The sequence below is a fragment of the Eulemur rufifrons genome, chromosome 29 (genome assembly GCF_041146395.1).
Source record: "Eulemur rufifrons isolate Redbay chromosome 29, OSU_ERuf_1, whole genome shotgun sequence".
Classification (NCBI taxonomy): domain Eukaryota; kingdom Metazoa; phylum Chordata; class Mammalia; order Primates; family Lemuridae; genus Eulemur; species Eulemur rufifrons.
Genome location: NC_091011.1, coordinates 82145094 through 82162481, shown reverse-complemented (window position 1 = coordinate 82162481; position 17388 = coordinate 82145094). Strand labels below are relative to the sequence as shown.

General features: G+C 49.0%; 1 protein-coding gene across 2 annotated transcripts in view; it reads left to right on the top strand.

The window, feature by feature from the left end:
• The window catches only part of PLXNA4 (plexin A4), a 346342-nt gene that overhangs the window by 191629 nt on the left and 137325 nt on the right, over positions 1-17388 (top strand). Inside the window, exon 3 of one of the 2 annotated variants that reach the window (XM_069461824.1) lies at positions 2589-2720. In XM_069461824.1, the coding sequence (XP_069317925.1) occupies positions 2589-2720 (132 nt within the window). The remainder of the gene's footprint in view (positions 1-2588; positions 2721-17388) is intronic. The other variant, XM_069461825.1, reaches the window with a different exon arrangement.

Genomic DNA, 17388 nt, shown 5'->3' with positions numbered 1-17388 from the left:
GGGCTGGAGACCAGCCAGGGCGCTCGGTGTCACTCTCTGCTCCCACTCCAGGGGCGCTCCCAGGTGGGGATGAAGCCCGGCTGGGCCGGGGGCCAAGGCCATCACTACACTGTCAGACTTGGGTGGTAATCCCAATTGGTTTTGCATGAACTCCTGTTTCATTCGGATTAAGAAGAGACCTGGCTGGCATGGACATCTGGTGGCTTGGGGATGGGCAACAGAAGGAGGGCTCCGGGAATCTGAGTCATTTTGAGTTTCGGCGCTAACCATGTCTCTTTAATTCCTTTAACTGTTGTTGTTGTTGTTTTCGTGAGCTTAATGGGAAATCAGCAAAGAGGAGTCTCAACTTCATTCATTTATTTCTTCATTTTTAAAATGAATATTTGTCCAGCTCAAGTGCTTTAGCATGAAACTCAGGCATGACTAGAGAAAGTCTCTGGAATTGTAGAGACCAGAGCCAGATCCTGACCTCAGCCCCCGGCCTTTAGGTAGCCCCCACCAGGAAATGAACGTGAAACCCCTCTAGGAAAAAGGTCTCTCATGTGCTGGGTGGTGGGAAAAGCACGGACTTCGGAGTCAGACTGGATTCTAATTTCTGTCCCCAGATTTCATAGCTCAGGCCAGTTGTTCAATGCACCTGGGTCTCATATTCCTCATCTATTATCAATATTATATCAGTTAGAACTTTTGATGTTGCCGAAAAATCTTTGTATTGCTTTGACAAAAAGGAAATATCTTGAGTAACTGGGAAGCTCCAACATCAGGCAGACTTTAGGGTTACTTTGATTCGGTGGCTCAGTGATGTCACCAAAGACCAATTTTTTCCCATCTCTGTGGTTGACCTGCCCTGGTTCCAGTTCCCCTCCTTATTACAAGAGGGCTGCCAATAGATCTTTGAGCTGCATGTCTCTTTGACCCTATTATGGGTGAGGAGATGTCATCTCGTTCCTCGTCATTAGCACCTGCTTTGCTCTGATGGGACACGTTGGTTGGCTTGACTCTTCTCTCTCCATCACTGTGGCAAGACAGTGAGATTAAGCTGATTTGTTTATGTTCATCAGGGACTTCCCCAGGAAGCAGGGAGTGGGTTCAACCCACCCAAAGGTTGAGAGAGGGTGGGATGGACGCTGGGGGGCCTGTGAGCCATGACAAGTGAGCACTAAACGCACAGGATTGAGAGGATTGTACCAGTAAGAATTATGCCCCAAACCATCTCCCAGTACCTGATGTCTAGAAAGCTTAAAAATAATGCTTAAAAGGAAAAAAAATCAGAATCTGGAACAAACCTAAACTCAAACACATAAACCGCAAAATAACCTGATGTCAGAGTTCTGTGAACTCCAGAGAAATGAGAGGCAGCAGATTTCCTGGTAACCGGATGTGACCAGTGTACATTTGTGTGGTGGCCCTTCTGTAATTTAGTTCCTCGGAATAACTCTTTTATTCCCTTTGCTCTCATGAGAGGTTAACCATTACATATTACAAATTAACAATAAGAGTCCATAATGGGAATATTTGGAATATGATTTTTTTCATCAGTTTTGTTATTGAAATCTCTAGAATGACACTGTGTGTACCTTACAGAGTCTTGCACTGATGGCATCTAATCAAGTGCGGTGACGCTTAGCTCTCGCTGACCACATCCCCAGTCATATCTGGTCCCGACTCCAGTGAGTGGTGGTGCTAGCTCGGGGCAGCGCCCGTGTTGGATCGCTGCACTCAGACTCGTGAGGATTCTAGAGACCTGAGCCAACACCCAGGGGCCAGACAAGCATCTGTAGGGCTGGAAAGCCATGTGTGTTATAGGTTTGTTCTCAGCCATGAGGCACGTAGGCTAAAGTCTTCTTCCGGCTATCTCCACGTTGTCCCAGCATTTCTAGGAAGGACTCGTGGATGGCCAAGAGGACCTACGCTGCTAAGTGTTCTGGGAAGACTGAGGATGACTCACACCTGAAGCACATTTCCTGTCATGCCCACACCCCCTTCTCTGGGGACACGAACAGAGCTTCCAAGAGGTTCCAGGACCCAGTGACATAACCACCAGCCACTGGCTTCAGTGGCCAAAAAGAGACCACTTAGTGTGAAACCTCTGGGGTTGGTCCCCTGCCTGGTTCCCCTTGAAGGTACAGCAATGATATCTACGTAGCAGTTTCAAATAATTCTCCCCCATCCTCATAGCAAAATTCTCTCTGCTAATACATGTGGCAGATAATGTTGCCTTCCCAATGTTAGACGACACTCGGATGTGAGGCAGCCTCAATTATCCGCTGTTCCCCATCCCCACAGCCCTACCCTCTTCTCCGGGGACCAGCAAGGCCTCAGATGCTCGCGCCTGAGGCGCAGGGAACAAGACTGGATTCCCGGTGAAGCCGGCCGCGGCCTCTCCCCACCATCTCTCTGCCGTTCCCGTCACGAGGCCTGTGGCGGGCCTGTGTCACTTGGCCCCATGGTCCCAGCCTCTGAGCAGTGCAGGGACAGAGCTCGCTTACTCTCCCGCGGCTGCCAGGAGGGTCTCTGGGCTGAAGTTCTGCTGTGGGCAGTGCAGGATCTGACCTCTCATCCTGCCTCTCCTCTTCCTCCCTCCACAGATCCGGGTGGACGGGCCCAGGGGCAGCGCCCTCCAGTACGAGACCGTGCAGGTGGTGGACCCCGGCCCCGTGCTCCGGGATATGGCCTTCTCCAAGGACCACGAGCAGCTCTACATCATGTCGGAAAGGCAGGTAAGGTTCTCTGGGCTCTGCCAGACATTTGTTTTGCAGCTAAATACTAGCCTGTGGCTCAGTAGAAGCCTGGAGGAGGCCGGCTGCAGAGAGCTGATTTGATTTTTTCAGCTCAGTGTGTCTTTTCACTTACGCTGCCTGGGCACTGAGGTGCAGGGTGCTGAAACAGGGAGTGGACCATTTATTATAAAATGTCAAAGTATCAGTGAGTCTAGAACAAATCCCCTGTCTTCAAAATCATGGTGCGTATAAGTTCAGGACCAACATTTTCTCTCTTTTGAAGAAATGTGGTATAGATGCCCAAGTTTTGGGTCCAGATTTCCCTACACAAAGTATAATCTCCTACCAAAGTCATGTTCCTGTATCTGAGAGGCTGGTGGTAGGCAAGGGTTTGTTACTGAAAGAGCCTAGCTAAGGGAGCATCATGGGAAAGCCAGACAGGTGAAGGTTTAGAAAAGACAGTCTGTGTGGTGAGATGAGATGAGAGAGCGCGTGCCCAGAGCCTTCCTGTGTACCTACAACTCTGTGGAACCTCCAGAAAATTCCATGCAGTCAACCCAGGAAGGACAGATATGTTGTTAGCTGATACCGAGTAGGAAGCCACCAAGTTGGGCTTGGTTCTGGAACTCAGTGGAGAACTGAGTAAGTTCTTCAGGGTTCCCTGAGCTCAGACCAGGAGTCCTATGTCTGTGGCAGGCAAAGGAGCAGGTTTCACCTTGGACATTCCATATATTTAAGGGCATTTCCTGGAGTCCCTAATTCCACCCCACAATACTCAGCCCACCCCAAGTGCTGCTATACCTCTGTCCCGCCACCTCTGTGGGAAGCTCACTCCTGGGAGCCGTCCTTCCGGCCCGCGGATGTGTGTGTTAGCTCTGAGTGGCAGCGGCCTTGGGCGGCTGATCTCCCCTCTCGTTCGACTTCATTAGTATGGACTGAACTCTCTGGAGGACCTTGCTGACAGTGTCCGGATTGTTCCGCCTGTCCCCTCTCCACATAGTGGGGGAGATGAATACCACATTATGCCACCCACAGGGCTTGTGCATTGTGCCTTGGCAGCCCACAACAGCTCCATCCTCCCCACGGGCTCGATGACATCTTCTCATGGTGTGGGACTCCCCGTTTTTGGGCTTCAGCCACACTGGGATGAATTGCGGTGCCCTTGCTGAGGCTGCCGTGGCTTGGAAATGGCCGGGTGTGAGGCTGAGGGTGGAGTGTTTTTCCCTGGGCGTGTGGACTCCTGAGATGGAGGCAGCAGCTGGGCGTGAGGCTTCCCCCCGTCTACACTCCTTACTTTTGTACAGGGGTCCCCACACTTCACTCCCTGCCCACCTCCCAGGCCCTGGAAGCTGAGGGGAAGCAGTTTTCCTGGGTGGAATGAATCATTTGGAGAAGATCTGCACGAGGCATAGAGTATTCCTTGCCTGACCCATAAGCCAGAATTTCTGACCCTGGGACTTAAAACACCAAAGGGCTTTCAAAGATGGGAAATATAAGTTGATAATCTATCATCCCCCTCTGAAAACTGAGTCAGAATTCTGAGCATCTGAATCCTTGCCTGCCCCTGTGTCCCCAGCTGGTTCCCGTTTCCTGGTGGCGCAGTCCTTACCCATGGACCGTGGTGGGGAGGCGGACTGGGAGCTCTGGATCATGGGCACGATGGAAAGGAGCGTGGGTAGAGTCAGGGTGTTCATCCACTCTGGGGCTGCGCCTCAGAGGTGGGATGGCCTGCCACACAAGTCACAATCCCAAGGGCCCCGACACCTGGGCTAACACCAGTATCCACTGGGTTTGTGGATTCTTTGCGGGAAGTGTTGGTCTTGCACATTGGTTACGTGTGCTGGCCTTGGCGTCAGAATATCTGTGCGTGAATCTTGGCTCTGCCATTTACCAAGTGTGCTCTCAGGTACATTCCTCGCCTCTTTAAGAGCCAGCATTCTCTACTGTCATCTGGAGGCAATGATAATATCGGGGGCTGGTGTTTCAAGAATTGAATGAGATAACGTACATGGGGAGCTTAGAGCCAAGGCTGGCGCAGAGTAAGTGCTTGATAAATGGAGGGGCTCTGCAACAGGAGTTTCCCAACACTGGCCGTGTCCAGAGTCAGGCAGGGACGGCCACCAGGATTCCAGAGGAGCCATCTGGTTGCAGCACAAGAGTCCAGGCCAAGGCCCAGACGGGCAGGGGGCAGAGACTCAGTCCCAGGAGAGAGCACACCAAGAACCCCCAGCCTGCTGTACCTACTGGGCATGCAGAGTAGAGCTCAGGGCCAGAGCAGTGTGGCGAATACACCTGGAAGCCCACCAGCCCCAGGGCATGGGGACCAGTTCCCTGTGCCAGCCGGCGGGCCTGCCTTCCCATGCTGTGTCTCAACACTTTGCGGCACTCAGACTGCAGGCTGAGGGTGTGTGCTGGGCAGTGGGGTCAGCTCTGCCTGGAGAGCACTTTCCTTTCTCAGTTGGCAAATTTTTCCTTGTCCTTTGAAACTTAGCTCGGCTGTCACACTCTTCAGTGGGCTGTTCCTGACCTGTAGTTAAACGCCCCATGGCAGCTCTTCTCAGACCCAGCTGTGATGACGACTTCCTCATCTCTCTCCCCCGGCAGCAGCAAGGGGCAGCCCTTCGTCTCGTCTGCCTAAGCCTCACTTAATAGGCCCGTGGTAATTTTTCAATGAATGAATCCTCCATGTCTTCATTGAACCAGAATTGAAAAAGAGAGGGACTAACACAAATTATCTATTGCTTATGTTAATTATTAGTTGAATGAGTGAATGAATTAATGTATGAATGAACTAATCTGGGTTCAAGAGGGCTGTGGTTTCAATTCTGCTGCTCTGGCTGCTCCTATAAGTAAAGACTAAAATCCACCATAAAACACATCTGCAACTGTATTTCCAAATCTCCATGGAAGGGCAGTCTCTCCAATCCTAAACACAGCACAGAGGCAATCTTAATTATAACCCAAGAGACCTATGTTGATTGAAGGACACATTTCCCAACAGGGAGTGTTGTATAAGAGAACTGGTGGTAGAAAATGCTCTTCCAAGCTCAGATTACACACTCTCTCCTCTTTGATCTTTTGGGAGCTGCAGCAGGGCAGTGTAGCCTAAAGGACCTTTAGGTCCTGGTGCATCTAATGGGGAACCCAAGGAGAAACAATACAATGACAAGTGGAGAGAGAGACGGAATGAGCAACAGAATCCGGTGGTTCCCAAGCAAACAGAGTGGGTCTGCACGGACCCCTGCTACCATCAGTGGCTTCTCATCACTCCCTTTCGGCTTGAGACCCAAGCTCCTGGCAGGGCCCCTCAGCCCCGTGCTGTGATTCCTCCCCTCCTTTGCAAGTTTATTTTGTAGCCCTGTCCCCTGGCTCCTGGGACACCTGCACACAGGCCTCTATTCTGTCCCTGAACTTGCTAAGCTCCTTCCTGCCACAGAACCTTTGCACTTACTGTTTCCTCTGCTGGGCAGACTCTCCCCAGCTCTTTCCATGGCTGGTTCCTTCTCATGCCTATGGTTTTTGCTCAATTATCATGTCCTGGGAGAGGCACCCTCTGACCACCCTGTGTAAAGTGTCCCCTACAGTGACATCTTGGTTCCTTCCTCTGACATCTTTCTGTTTATTCTCTTCTGCTACCCACCACAGTATGAAAGTTACCTGTTTATTTCCCATGTTTGTGCTCTAGCATCTGAGTTTCTGGAGGGCAGGGATCTTGTCTATCTTAGTCATTACCTTGTGTCCAGCACCTAGAAGATGACCTTGCCCAGAGGAGGGGCTCGATATTTTCTTGTGGGGTTAATGAGAGGGAAAGAGCTTTGGACCTCACCTGCTGGTGATGAAGGGCAGCCCTTCCCTGAGAGCCTTCTGATTCCCAATCAGGCTGAGATGACGCCCGAAGACTTTGAAAAGAATGCATGACTCTGAGTTTTGTTAGGAACCAGGTAACTTGGATTTACTCAGCATCTCTGCAGGCTCCAGGCTCTGGATCTGAGGCCTGTTTCTCTTCACCATTTTCTGGGCAGGCAGGGAAAGCAAGGGCTGCTCTCTCTCCTAAAGCTCATCTGTCCCTGCTTACTCCCAGGTGCTTTATGAGTGGTGGTACTGTCTCTGCCACCCCCACCCTCCCTCCATTCACCTGATTCCACACTGGAGGACACCAAGTGCAGGAAGGAGATGTGGACGGCCAGGGAAATAAATTGCATCATAGTTGAGTACTTGTGAAGTAGTTAATGAATCCATAGTTAAAGAAGATTCTAGAGAGATCAACTGACTTTGTCTCCCTACGTCTGTTTGAAAGTTCTCTTGGGTTTCAGCGTTCCTTATTCCATCCACTGGAACAGGCCAGGGCTCAGCATGAGGAAAGATGGGTGGGTGGTGGAGAGGAAGGGGTCGGATGATTGTCTGACTAATAGAGGTAGAGAATAGAGTGTGTGTGTGTGTGTGTGTGTGTGTACACATGTGCATGTCTATGCACACAAATGCTGTATATCTTTTGGCTCTGTGATCCCAGATAAGGTATAGACTCCCTCAACACCTCATTCATTCAATACTCCACAAATATTTACTGAGCGCTTGCTCTGAGGCATCCTTCTAGGTACTTGGGATTCCATGGGGACCGGAGAGACAACATCCCTGTCCTCACACACAGAGCTTACGTTCTGGGAAGAGAAACAGGCAATGAATGGAGAACGAGTGAATGAGTGAGTGACTCATGTTGGATCGTGGCAAATGCAATGAGAGATTGAGCCAACTCAGGAGGAATAAAGCAATGGCCATGAAAGTGGTGGGGAATGCTCTTTTCAGGATGCTTGTCCTCCCAAGAGGGGAACTTTTGAGCAAAGAGCAGAATAGAGTGAAGTGGTGGGGGACAGTGGTCTAGGCAGGAGGCACAGCAAGCACAGAGGCTGAGATGGACACATGATGCAGAGTGTCTGAGGACACCGAAGGGCTGCCATGGAAGGAGAAAGGGGGAAGGGGTGGGAGAGGCAGTGGAGACAGAGGCCAGCTCAGATGGCCCCGGCCCCGTGTGCACCTGTGAAACAGGGCCACAGTAAGCAGTATGGACGGTCTGCAGTGGCGGTGAGGATTCAGTGGGACGCCGCACATGAAAAGTGCTTAGCTCAGTGTCTGGTAGTGAGAAAACATTCAGCAAATGTTACCTATTAGCTCGATTATTTGCAAATTACATAATTCTATGGCTGGGACATCGTTTCTATTATTAAGATGTGTGAGTCCCTCTCTGAGCCCACTCAGCAAGCGCTGCATCCCATGCCCACTTCTTGGGGCGTGTGAGTGTGCACCGCCAGGTGTCAACATCATTTTGTCATGACACACCTGTCTCTTTCAGTACCGTGCTTTTCTCTCTCTTCTGCAGAATTCTGGATATCTCTCTGGTGCGCGTGTACATGTGTGTAGGAGTGTGTACACATGCACATGTGTACACATCTCCCCCCTTGTCCCTGTCTGTCTTTGTTAGCCTCCTTCTTGCTTTGTGCATGTGTGCGTGTACACGTGAGGCGTGTATTTACTAAACTCTAGACCCCCAAGGGAATGTCTATACACACTGAAACCAGTGTGATAAAAACCTGTCATGCTGACGGGAGGGAAGTGAGAGGAGACGTCAGCGACGCAGATAAATGAGGAGATGAGGTGGCAGTGCCGGGGCTGCAGCTGGGTGCCCTGGAACACCCTCCGTAGGGAGAGAAGCAGTTGTCCCCCAGACAAGGCGAGTCTCTTCTTCGGTAGGCCCCAGAGAAAGTGGCAGATTTCTTAGTATATTTCAACATCTCTGCTGTCCCATACACCAGCCCTTCCCTGCCTGAAAGCCACGGGCCTCAAACACATGTTTCTGCTTTGGCGACATGGTCTTAGTGTCTGGGCCAAAGCCATCTTTCATGGCAGCCTTTGTTTTACTGACTCTTGATGGTGGGTCTGCCTCCAGGTGCCTGGGGACACTTACAGCCTGTCCCCCTCACGAGCTGCTGGCACTCAAGTCCCAGATCTGGGACACAGAGGCCTGTGAGGGCTGAGGAGGTGGGCCTAGAGGTGGATCACCTGCAGTCAGAGTTACCTGGGAAGGCAGCTCTGCCTGGCTCCTTCCAGTAGGGAAGCAGCGAGGGCCCCCTTGCTTTATAACGTATTATGGGGACCGATTCATTCATTCATTCATTCATTCAAGAAACTCCCTAAGCTCCCTTCTACTGTGGGCCAACACCTGGAAGGCATTGGGAATGCAACAGGGAAGAATCAGACAGATATCCCACAATTTTAGCAAGAGAATGCAGCAAAGAAAGAAGCAACACAAGAAATAAATCAGAGAGCAGGTTAGCAGGTGCTAAGTGCTGCGGAAAAAGGAAATCAGGCAGGTTACATGGAATCGGGTGACAGGGTTGCATTTTGAATAGAGCGGTGGGTGGGGGCCCGGAGGGGCAAAGGCATGCGAGAGGTGGAGACGGGACCTGTGGATGTTCTCCAATCTCTTTCCCTCTTCTCTGTATTTCCTTTCACGTTCTTTCCTTGGGGCTGAGAAATTGAGAGATGGTTAAGCCTGCCCCTTGGGAGGGAGGAGGGGAGAGGACGCTTTCATGATTGTGATTTTGACCACGCCGAGAGTGTCAGAGGGAAGCACAGTTCAAGGGGAAGATGGTATTTTGGTCCAAGAAAAGCTTGTGCCACTAGGGGCTCAGGATCCCTAAGTGGATGGTGCCCCTGGCGGGAGTTCCCGTGTGATTAGGCGGCAATTACCTTCCTTGTGCCTCGGCGTCCCTCCCAGGGTGTTCTGAGGGCAGCTGGAGTGCGTCTGGCAAGCTGGGGGTCTGCAGACACTGGTTTCACGCAAGTTGCTGTTACGGAGACGGTGTCTGTAGCCAAAGCTGATGGGCGTCTGCTGGAACGATTCCCACCACCTCGGCCCTGGGTCCCCAGGCACGTCTCACGAGAGGTGCGTTTGGTGGTGACACGGCCGTCCCTCTCCGCGTCCTTTCTGCCCCTGCGGGGGACCGAGCTGTACATTCCAGTTTGTGTTTGGATGGTTGACACTGTGACAAGCCCATGTGGACGTTCACTTCTGGCGCCCAGGCTGGGCTGTGTCTGAGAGCTCCTGGGAGGGCGAGCTTGAAGCGCAGGCCTGAGAAGTGAGTGACAGGACACGGAGCCACCTCAGGCATTCGCAAAAAGGGAAAGGCTGTTGCAGCGTCTCACCCAGTTTCACTCAGGGGGAAGCTTCCCGTCTGTCCGGAGTGGACCCCAAAGGCTCCAGCCCATCGTTACTGAGATGTTCTCGCTTCTCACCTCCTTCTCGGTCAAGACGGAACATCTCCACTTTACCATCGCAGAACCGCAGGGACCCAGAAAGGGGAGATGCTTCCCTCCCTCGTCTCCTGCAGTCGATGCTGACAGCCTGGATTCCCTGTTGCATCCTAAAACCTGAGGCCCGGAAAGCCCTCCAGGCTTACCGGGTGCAACACTCTCCTCCTGCCCTCCCCCTCCTAAGACTGGCATGCAGGCTGAAGCCCAGAGAAGCGCTCAGTTTGCCCAGAGTCACACAGCAAGTTGGGAACAGGCTCAGCTCCTTCTGCAATGCCTTCTTCAGCCCCCTCTTGTAATAGGGAACGTGAGGTTCTCTGTGGGAGCAAGAGATGCTATCCATCTTTTTGTCTTCACAGCGGGAAAATTATGCACCCTACTCTCAGACTCTGCAGCAGCCTTAGGAGGCAGAGGCTTCCCTGGAGAGGAACGGAACAGTGCAGGTGTGGTCCAAACTCAGAACTCCCCTCGGCCCCGGGAAGGAGGTCCTTTGGTTTATTCCTCCTTGGGTCCAGCCTGATGCAAGCTAGGACAAGAGCCCCTTACAATATCTAGGGCATCTCGGGGCACACAGAGCCCCAGGCAGCACCAGTCCTGCCTCACAGAGGCAGTAGGCAGGGAAGAAGCCACCACTCCTCGTCCTTTCCCAACCGATGTGCTTCTGCATGGTGACTCCTGTAGGCAGAAAAGCCTCTGACATCGGAATGTGATCGTTATAGCAGCCTGACATCTCTCAGACAGACCGTGGGGCCGACTAGAGGCAGAAGGGTGTGCAGGATGGAGACCAAGGGGTGGGCATGAACAGACCACGAACTTGGCTTTTCATCCTGGCCCTCGGTACTAACTAGCTCTGCCACCCGGAGCAACTCATGCAAGTAGCTTGTGCTTCAGTTTCTTCATGTATAAAATGCAAATGATAATAACTACCTTTCAGAGCTTTTAAAATTAAAGTTAATATATGTAAAGTGCCTGGCATGTAGTAGGCTCTTAGTGAGCTGTGGATGGTGTCATCACCATCATTATCATTACTCTTATTACTACTAGAAAATGTATTGTTGCTTGGGGCAGGGGTGCCTGGACAAACCATTGCTTGGTGGCTAACAGCCAATTCAGCTCCAGGCACCGAGTACACGGGACTCCCTGCCTACCCCGTCTGCCCTCGGAAAATACTAAGGCAGAGACTCCCTTCACACTGATGAGCCCTGCCTTCCAAGGTGGGAGGGGCCAGGGCCCGTGCTCTGCCACCCGATCAAAGAGAGCTGTGTCACCTTGATGGGGCTCCGTGGGTTTTCTTTGTAACTCCACTTCGGCTCTGGGGAAGGAACTTGAATTGAGTCTAGCCCCGTCGGATACGTGAAGTTATCAGAGACTGAACAGCTGAAAAAGCTTCTGGCACCTCATGTTTCAGGACTTCTAGGGCAGAGAGGGAAATGACAATGGAGTGTTCCCTTCTCTCAGCCCCAGAAGGAGAAGAGCCAGTACTCGAAGGCAGAGCAGGGGTGGGCGAGGGAGGGGCTGGAGCGGGAGCAAAGACGGAAATCCAAGGGCAGCTGAGTAGGGAAAGCTTTGGCTGTGCTCTAATCTGTCTCCAGCAACGGCCCGACAGTCACACTGGCTTCTCTTATCTTCGCACCAGTGTTCTGGTACTTTCGTGGCTCTAAGTGCCATTTTTAAAGACAACCACCTGTAATATTCCACTTAGCAGCACAGGAGGAGACGCCACAGGGTGGACAGACAGGGCCAGGGGCTGCTCCTCTGTCCCCTTTCAGCTCCTTCCTGCCCATGCCATGTCTATTTATTAAGTGCCCACTGTATGCCCAGCACAGGGCTAGGCATTGTACAGATTAAGAGAAGGGCAGAAGGAAGGCCCTGTTCTGGAAGCTCTGTAGAGGTAAAGGTAGAGCAAACTCTAGCTTGATGGGCATTGAAGTGAGTGTGGTCCTACTGTGGGAATTACTCCGGAAACTCTTCTTACGGAGTTAGGGCTCAGGGAAGAAAAAGATGTCAGCTCGAAAGACACATTCTCCCCATGCCTCTGGGAGGGTTATTACAAGGACTCTGGGCTGGAGGCTGGAGCTTTTGGGATGCTCCCCAAGACTACCACTGATCCTCAGTTCTGGGGGGCCTTTGGCTGCCTCACCCCTCTCACACAGGGCAGGTGTTGGTGGAGGCTGACTCTCAAACCCAGCCCTCTCTCCTGTCCTCTCAGGATGGCATCTGAAAGGAAGTTGTTAAATTCCATGAGGACTGCTTGACTTGCACTTGAGTTCTGTAGAAAAGAGATTGGAAATATCAATACTTAAGTAAATTGTGTACTCAGTTTGAATGTTAATGGAACTTTTCAAAAGTAAATAGATGCACATTAATGTATGCCATTGTTCAAGATGACTCGTTGGCATCAGTGATGTCACATGACTTTCCCAAATGCAATATAAGTATAAAAGGAGAAATTACAAATGGCATTTATTTATCCCTCTCGTAGGAGTCAAATGCATTTCAAATGTTACACGAAGACAATGGAGACAGGAATTTGAAACTGGCTCAGAGATGTACACCATGGTTTCAGGGGACGCGTAATGGTAGAGGGAGACTGTCTGGACACTTATTTGGGGAAGGTTCAGCAAAACAGTGGAGGGTGAAGAAACAGGTACAAGGTATGGAGTGCATCCTCCTCCAGAAGGATTCAGGCTGGTGCTGGAGGCTACCCAGTTACTGCTGGATGGCCTGGAGATGGGTCAGAGCTGGAACCACGGGTCCTGCTTTCTGGTTCTGGCTCTGCCACTTGCCCTTGGGCAAGTTATTCAACCTCTGGGTACTTCAGTTTCCTCACTGGCAAAATGGGGATGTGCTAATGCCCATTGGCTGAGTGGTGACAATGAATAAATGAAAAAACATATATAGAATTCTCAATACAGCGCCTGGCACATGAGGACCCAGTGAGTCTTAGCTTTCATCTCTAGTATTTTCTGTATGCTCATGGCTATTATAAGGGCATCTATATTTTATTGAAAAAAAAACCACCCGCAATATTTTTCTTCCATCATTCATAAACTCACGCCCATAGCCTCTGGGGCATATTAGGCCACTGGTGTTTTCATTCCAAGAGTGAGAAAGAGCAGACCAGGTGGCCTCCGTCAGCTACACAGGTACTGAGGCCCCTCGGGTGCTCCTGTGGACTCACGATGTCTTCACTTCCTGGAGACACCGCCCTTCCCAAATTTTATTTCTCAGAGCCAAAGTTCTGCAAGATATCAAATTTTTCAAAAGCCTCCTTTGGCCAAACACAGTTGAGGAAATTTGAGTTGAGTAGATACCTTGCCCAGCATTCCACAGAGCATTTAGTATGCTAATGGATGTTTTGAATCTCCAAGCTACAGGTGGGGTGACAAATTTAGGAGCAAGTGTCTCCTAAACTCATTTGGCCAAAGACCATGCTTTACCAGGAGGACCTGGAGCAATTGGTGGATTGTGGAGCCTTCGTTGGGAAAGCCTTGATTCTCTTTTCTCAGCTCTTCTGGTTTCCACTCCCTTTCCACTGGCTGGCTCCCTGGCTGCAGGCCTGGCTCTGGTCACTCTCCTTCTGTGCTGTCTGTCTGTGAGGACAGGCTGAGTCCGAGATCTTCACTCTTGTGATCTCAGAAAAGGATTTCAGTGAGATCCTCAGGCTGCCCCTCGAGGTCGGGGCAGCTGGCGTCTTTCTGGCTTGCTGACGTCTGGCTCTCGCACACGCACTCACACTCCCAGGACCAGATCTCTGTCCTGGGGAGCCCTCTTCAGCTCTGAGCGTAGCCCCCAACCTTAACCTATGCTTCACTGTTCTTCTCTCAAAGCCAACACATTTTATTAAAATTATTAAGATTCTACCTCTTCACTATTGTCGTCATTCAGAGTGACACAGGTCTCACCTGGAATTAATGCACTATATCACTCTGCATCTTCTCAGATGGTTCTTAATTTAGGGCCATTGTTTATTCTCAAATACTGATTCTTCTGTCTTCAACGATTAAAGTTGGATGCTAATAACCTAATATCCTCAAATTCACAATGATCTAGAGGAGGCATTTATTTACTGTTTTGCTCTAGAATAGCAGACTGAACCCTAAAACTCTGAGCCCCCTTTCTGATTCCCCGGTGTTACACACTTTGATGCCAACTGGTGCTATTTAAAACAAGAAATTTGGCTTTACTCATATTTCATGTACAGTTGATACTGGCTACTGTGTCCCGTCCGCCGGCTATGTGTCTGCTGTCCCAAGCATCAGCAGGGCATGTAGGTACACAGGGTCCACATCTCAGAGGCTTGACGCTGACATTCTTACTGGCTGATTCAGTTTCAGTGTACTACAACAGATTTGCAATTTATGTGTGACAGTTATTATCAATTTGTAAAAACAATCTTTTAAATAGAATCTGTATGATACTTTGCAATGATATGGAAGTGACCACGAAAATCTTTTGTACAATACAGAGGTTTGCTGCTTACGGAAACGTAATTAAACATTTTTCTTTTAAAACACCTCAAATGTTCCACATTTGCTGACCTTTTCAGTTCTGACAAGCGGCTGTCAGAGTATGCCACTTTGCTGATAACTCTAAAAAAATAAACACTTGATCTTTCCCTTCACTATAAAGGGAATATATTCACAATGGGTAAGAAAGTAAGTACTTTCAGAAAGGATTTATGGCATGGAGCGATCATTTTGGAGGAAAAAGGATGTTTGGAAATATTTCCATCATTATGTGATTTTGTTGCTGATAATGAGTGTGACACTTAAAATTATATCTAAAAACTTTTAAAACTTAGAATCTTCTACCTGCTTAAAAATCTTCCAAATGAAGTGTTTCAGAGAATTTTGACCCATTTGTTAAAAGATATAAAAATTCAGCACCTTCCGATTAGTTGCAAGAGCTGATTGACATCAGAGAAGATGGAAATCTACTAGCTGAATTTCAACAACAGTCTTCGCATAATTGGTGCATGAGACTGAAAAAAAAAAGCTATCCTGATTTATTCAGCATAGCCAACAATGCACTTTTTTGCATCTTTCTCTCTCTGTGGGGTGTCCTTTTCAGTATGACAGCCATTAATGCAAAGTACTGAAATAAATTGAACTTAGACCTTAGAACCTTGTATCACTAAGTGCTAAATAAATATTTTAAAAAATAATGAAGCCAATTCTAACTCATCACTCTTACTGTTATAATTTTCTTGGTGATTGTAAAATGTTTTGTATCACTCATTATTAAAACAAAAATTAAGATGCTATTTTATCTTTATTTCACTTCTTTATTTCCTAATTTTCTGTATGTTTGATAATGCAATGATGCTAAGAAGAAGAAGGTGTATATTATTTATAAATAAATATATGTGCATTGTAGGTGCATGCTTAAAAGAATTTTTTCTATGAGGTGTATAATCAAAACTGGTTAGAAACCTCTGGCTATTGGAGTATGTAGCTTGCAGCTTCTCTATAAATTAATTTTATCTCAATCTCTGATTTTCACTTCTCTGTTACCTTCTAAAAATGTCTCCTTTGCACTAAGAGTTTGTTGTTTAGACTCAGCTCAGAAGTCCATACAGTCCACCATACACTGGGGTGGATGGAGCTAGTGTGGTCAGTTTTATTCCTGGGTAATTTGCCCAGTGCCTTCTAGGTCTCAGATCTTTGAGGAACAGTTGGAAGATTCTCTCTCAGAGTAGCCACAGGAATTTGAGATGGTGCTGACAGATAAGAAATCCCCAGACCAGCAGACGTTATCGTGGCTATGGCCGTAACACTGGCAGGGGAGATTCTTGTACAAATACAGCCAGAATGTCTTTAGAGCCTGAGAGCAGTTTTCGTAGATGTAAATCTGTCAGCCCAGGATTCATCTTTTCTTGTTATGTCTCCATTTCCCATTCATTTCTCTTTTCTTCTGATTTCATTCCCATTCTTTCCTTTACCCATTCTTTTTTTCTTCTTCTTCTTTTTGGTATTCTTCCCACCTTCCTCCTTATTTTTATCTCAATCTCTCCTCTCACCCTTTTCTGCATTCACTTTCCACTCTCCCAGTCTTCGAGGAGGGAAGGGGAGCTGAAATAGGGTCAGGCCAGTGTTTTTCAAACTGCCGGTCATGACACATTAGTGGGTCGAGAAATCAATTTAGTGGGTCACAAAATCAATTTAAAGGGTCGCGACCAGAATTTTTTTTAAATGGAATAGAATAAAATCGAATAGAATGGTGTCCATCAAACACAGTAAGGATAAGTACTATTTGTGAGACTACATATGTGCATCTGTGTGTGCCCTGGGTTGCAATGTAAAACATATTCCTTGCCATGAGTTGTGGTCACAATGAAAGCTACCAGTCTAGGGAAGAATGCCATGCGTACACCGGCAATACATTGACTTCTGCTTTGGGCATCCAACTCACATTTCAAGCTGTGCTAATGTCATCATTTGCCCCTCTGCAGTTTTTATTTAAGTGATTTCTCAGTTTCAACAATTTGGCTTCAACAGTTATTTGAAGTTCTTGACTTGTGAGATTTTGACTTCTGAGTCTCAGTTTTCTCATTGTGGACCAGATCAACACTTTCCAACTTGTCACTCTGTTAAGGCATACGTGGAAAATGAATGTATTTGTGCAGCTCACTGGGGCAATGGAGGGCCGAGGGGACCAAGCTCTGGGGGTGCTGTCTTCTCCAGGCATTTTCTAGCTGCCCAGTGGCTGAAAGGATCACTCTCGTAGCACATTGATGTCCCATCACAGCGTGGCACCCCTTACCAGGTGGGAAGTACAGTTCTGATGACCACAATGTACTCTGTAGGCCTAGGAATCTTTGTTCCTGTATCTCTGTGCATAGGACCCTGTGCATGGGCCATATGCAAAGATGCACAAGACAAGCTCTGTGCCCTCTAGGAGTTTGCTATCCAGAGGTTGTGATCACTACGTGCAGTTTGTAAGAGACACTGTGTGGCGAGGGCCAGCTGAGTCATGATCAACCTTCCTTTGCAGTGGCCTCTCCTTGCCTGAAGCTCTGACACTTGAAAGTTTCTTTTCTCTCTGTGGGAGAGGAACATGACCCCTGAACTGCCTTGCAATCTTGATATTTCTTAGTTACAGACCTAAACCTGAGGCAAGTCAAGATGAGAGGGACAAACTCCAGTGGTTCCCCAAATGCCAAATTCTGCTTCATTCACTGTGTGCACCCAAGGGAAAAAAACTAATTACTACCTTTCTAAAGAGCTGAGCATGGGTGGATATGCCCTTGATGGTGGCCAGCAGAAATGCTTCTTGCAAACCATTTTCCCCAGGCAGCTGCAGGCCAGTGCGTCTCTCCTAGAGCCATTGCTGCCCCGAGGACCCCTGCCTCGGGCCATTA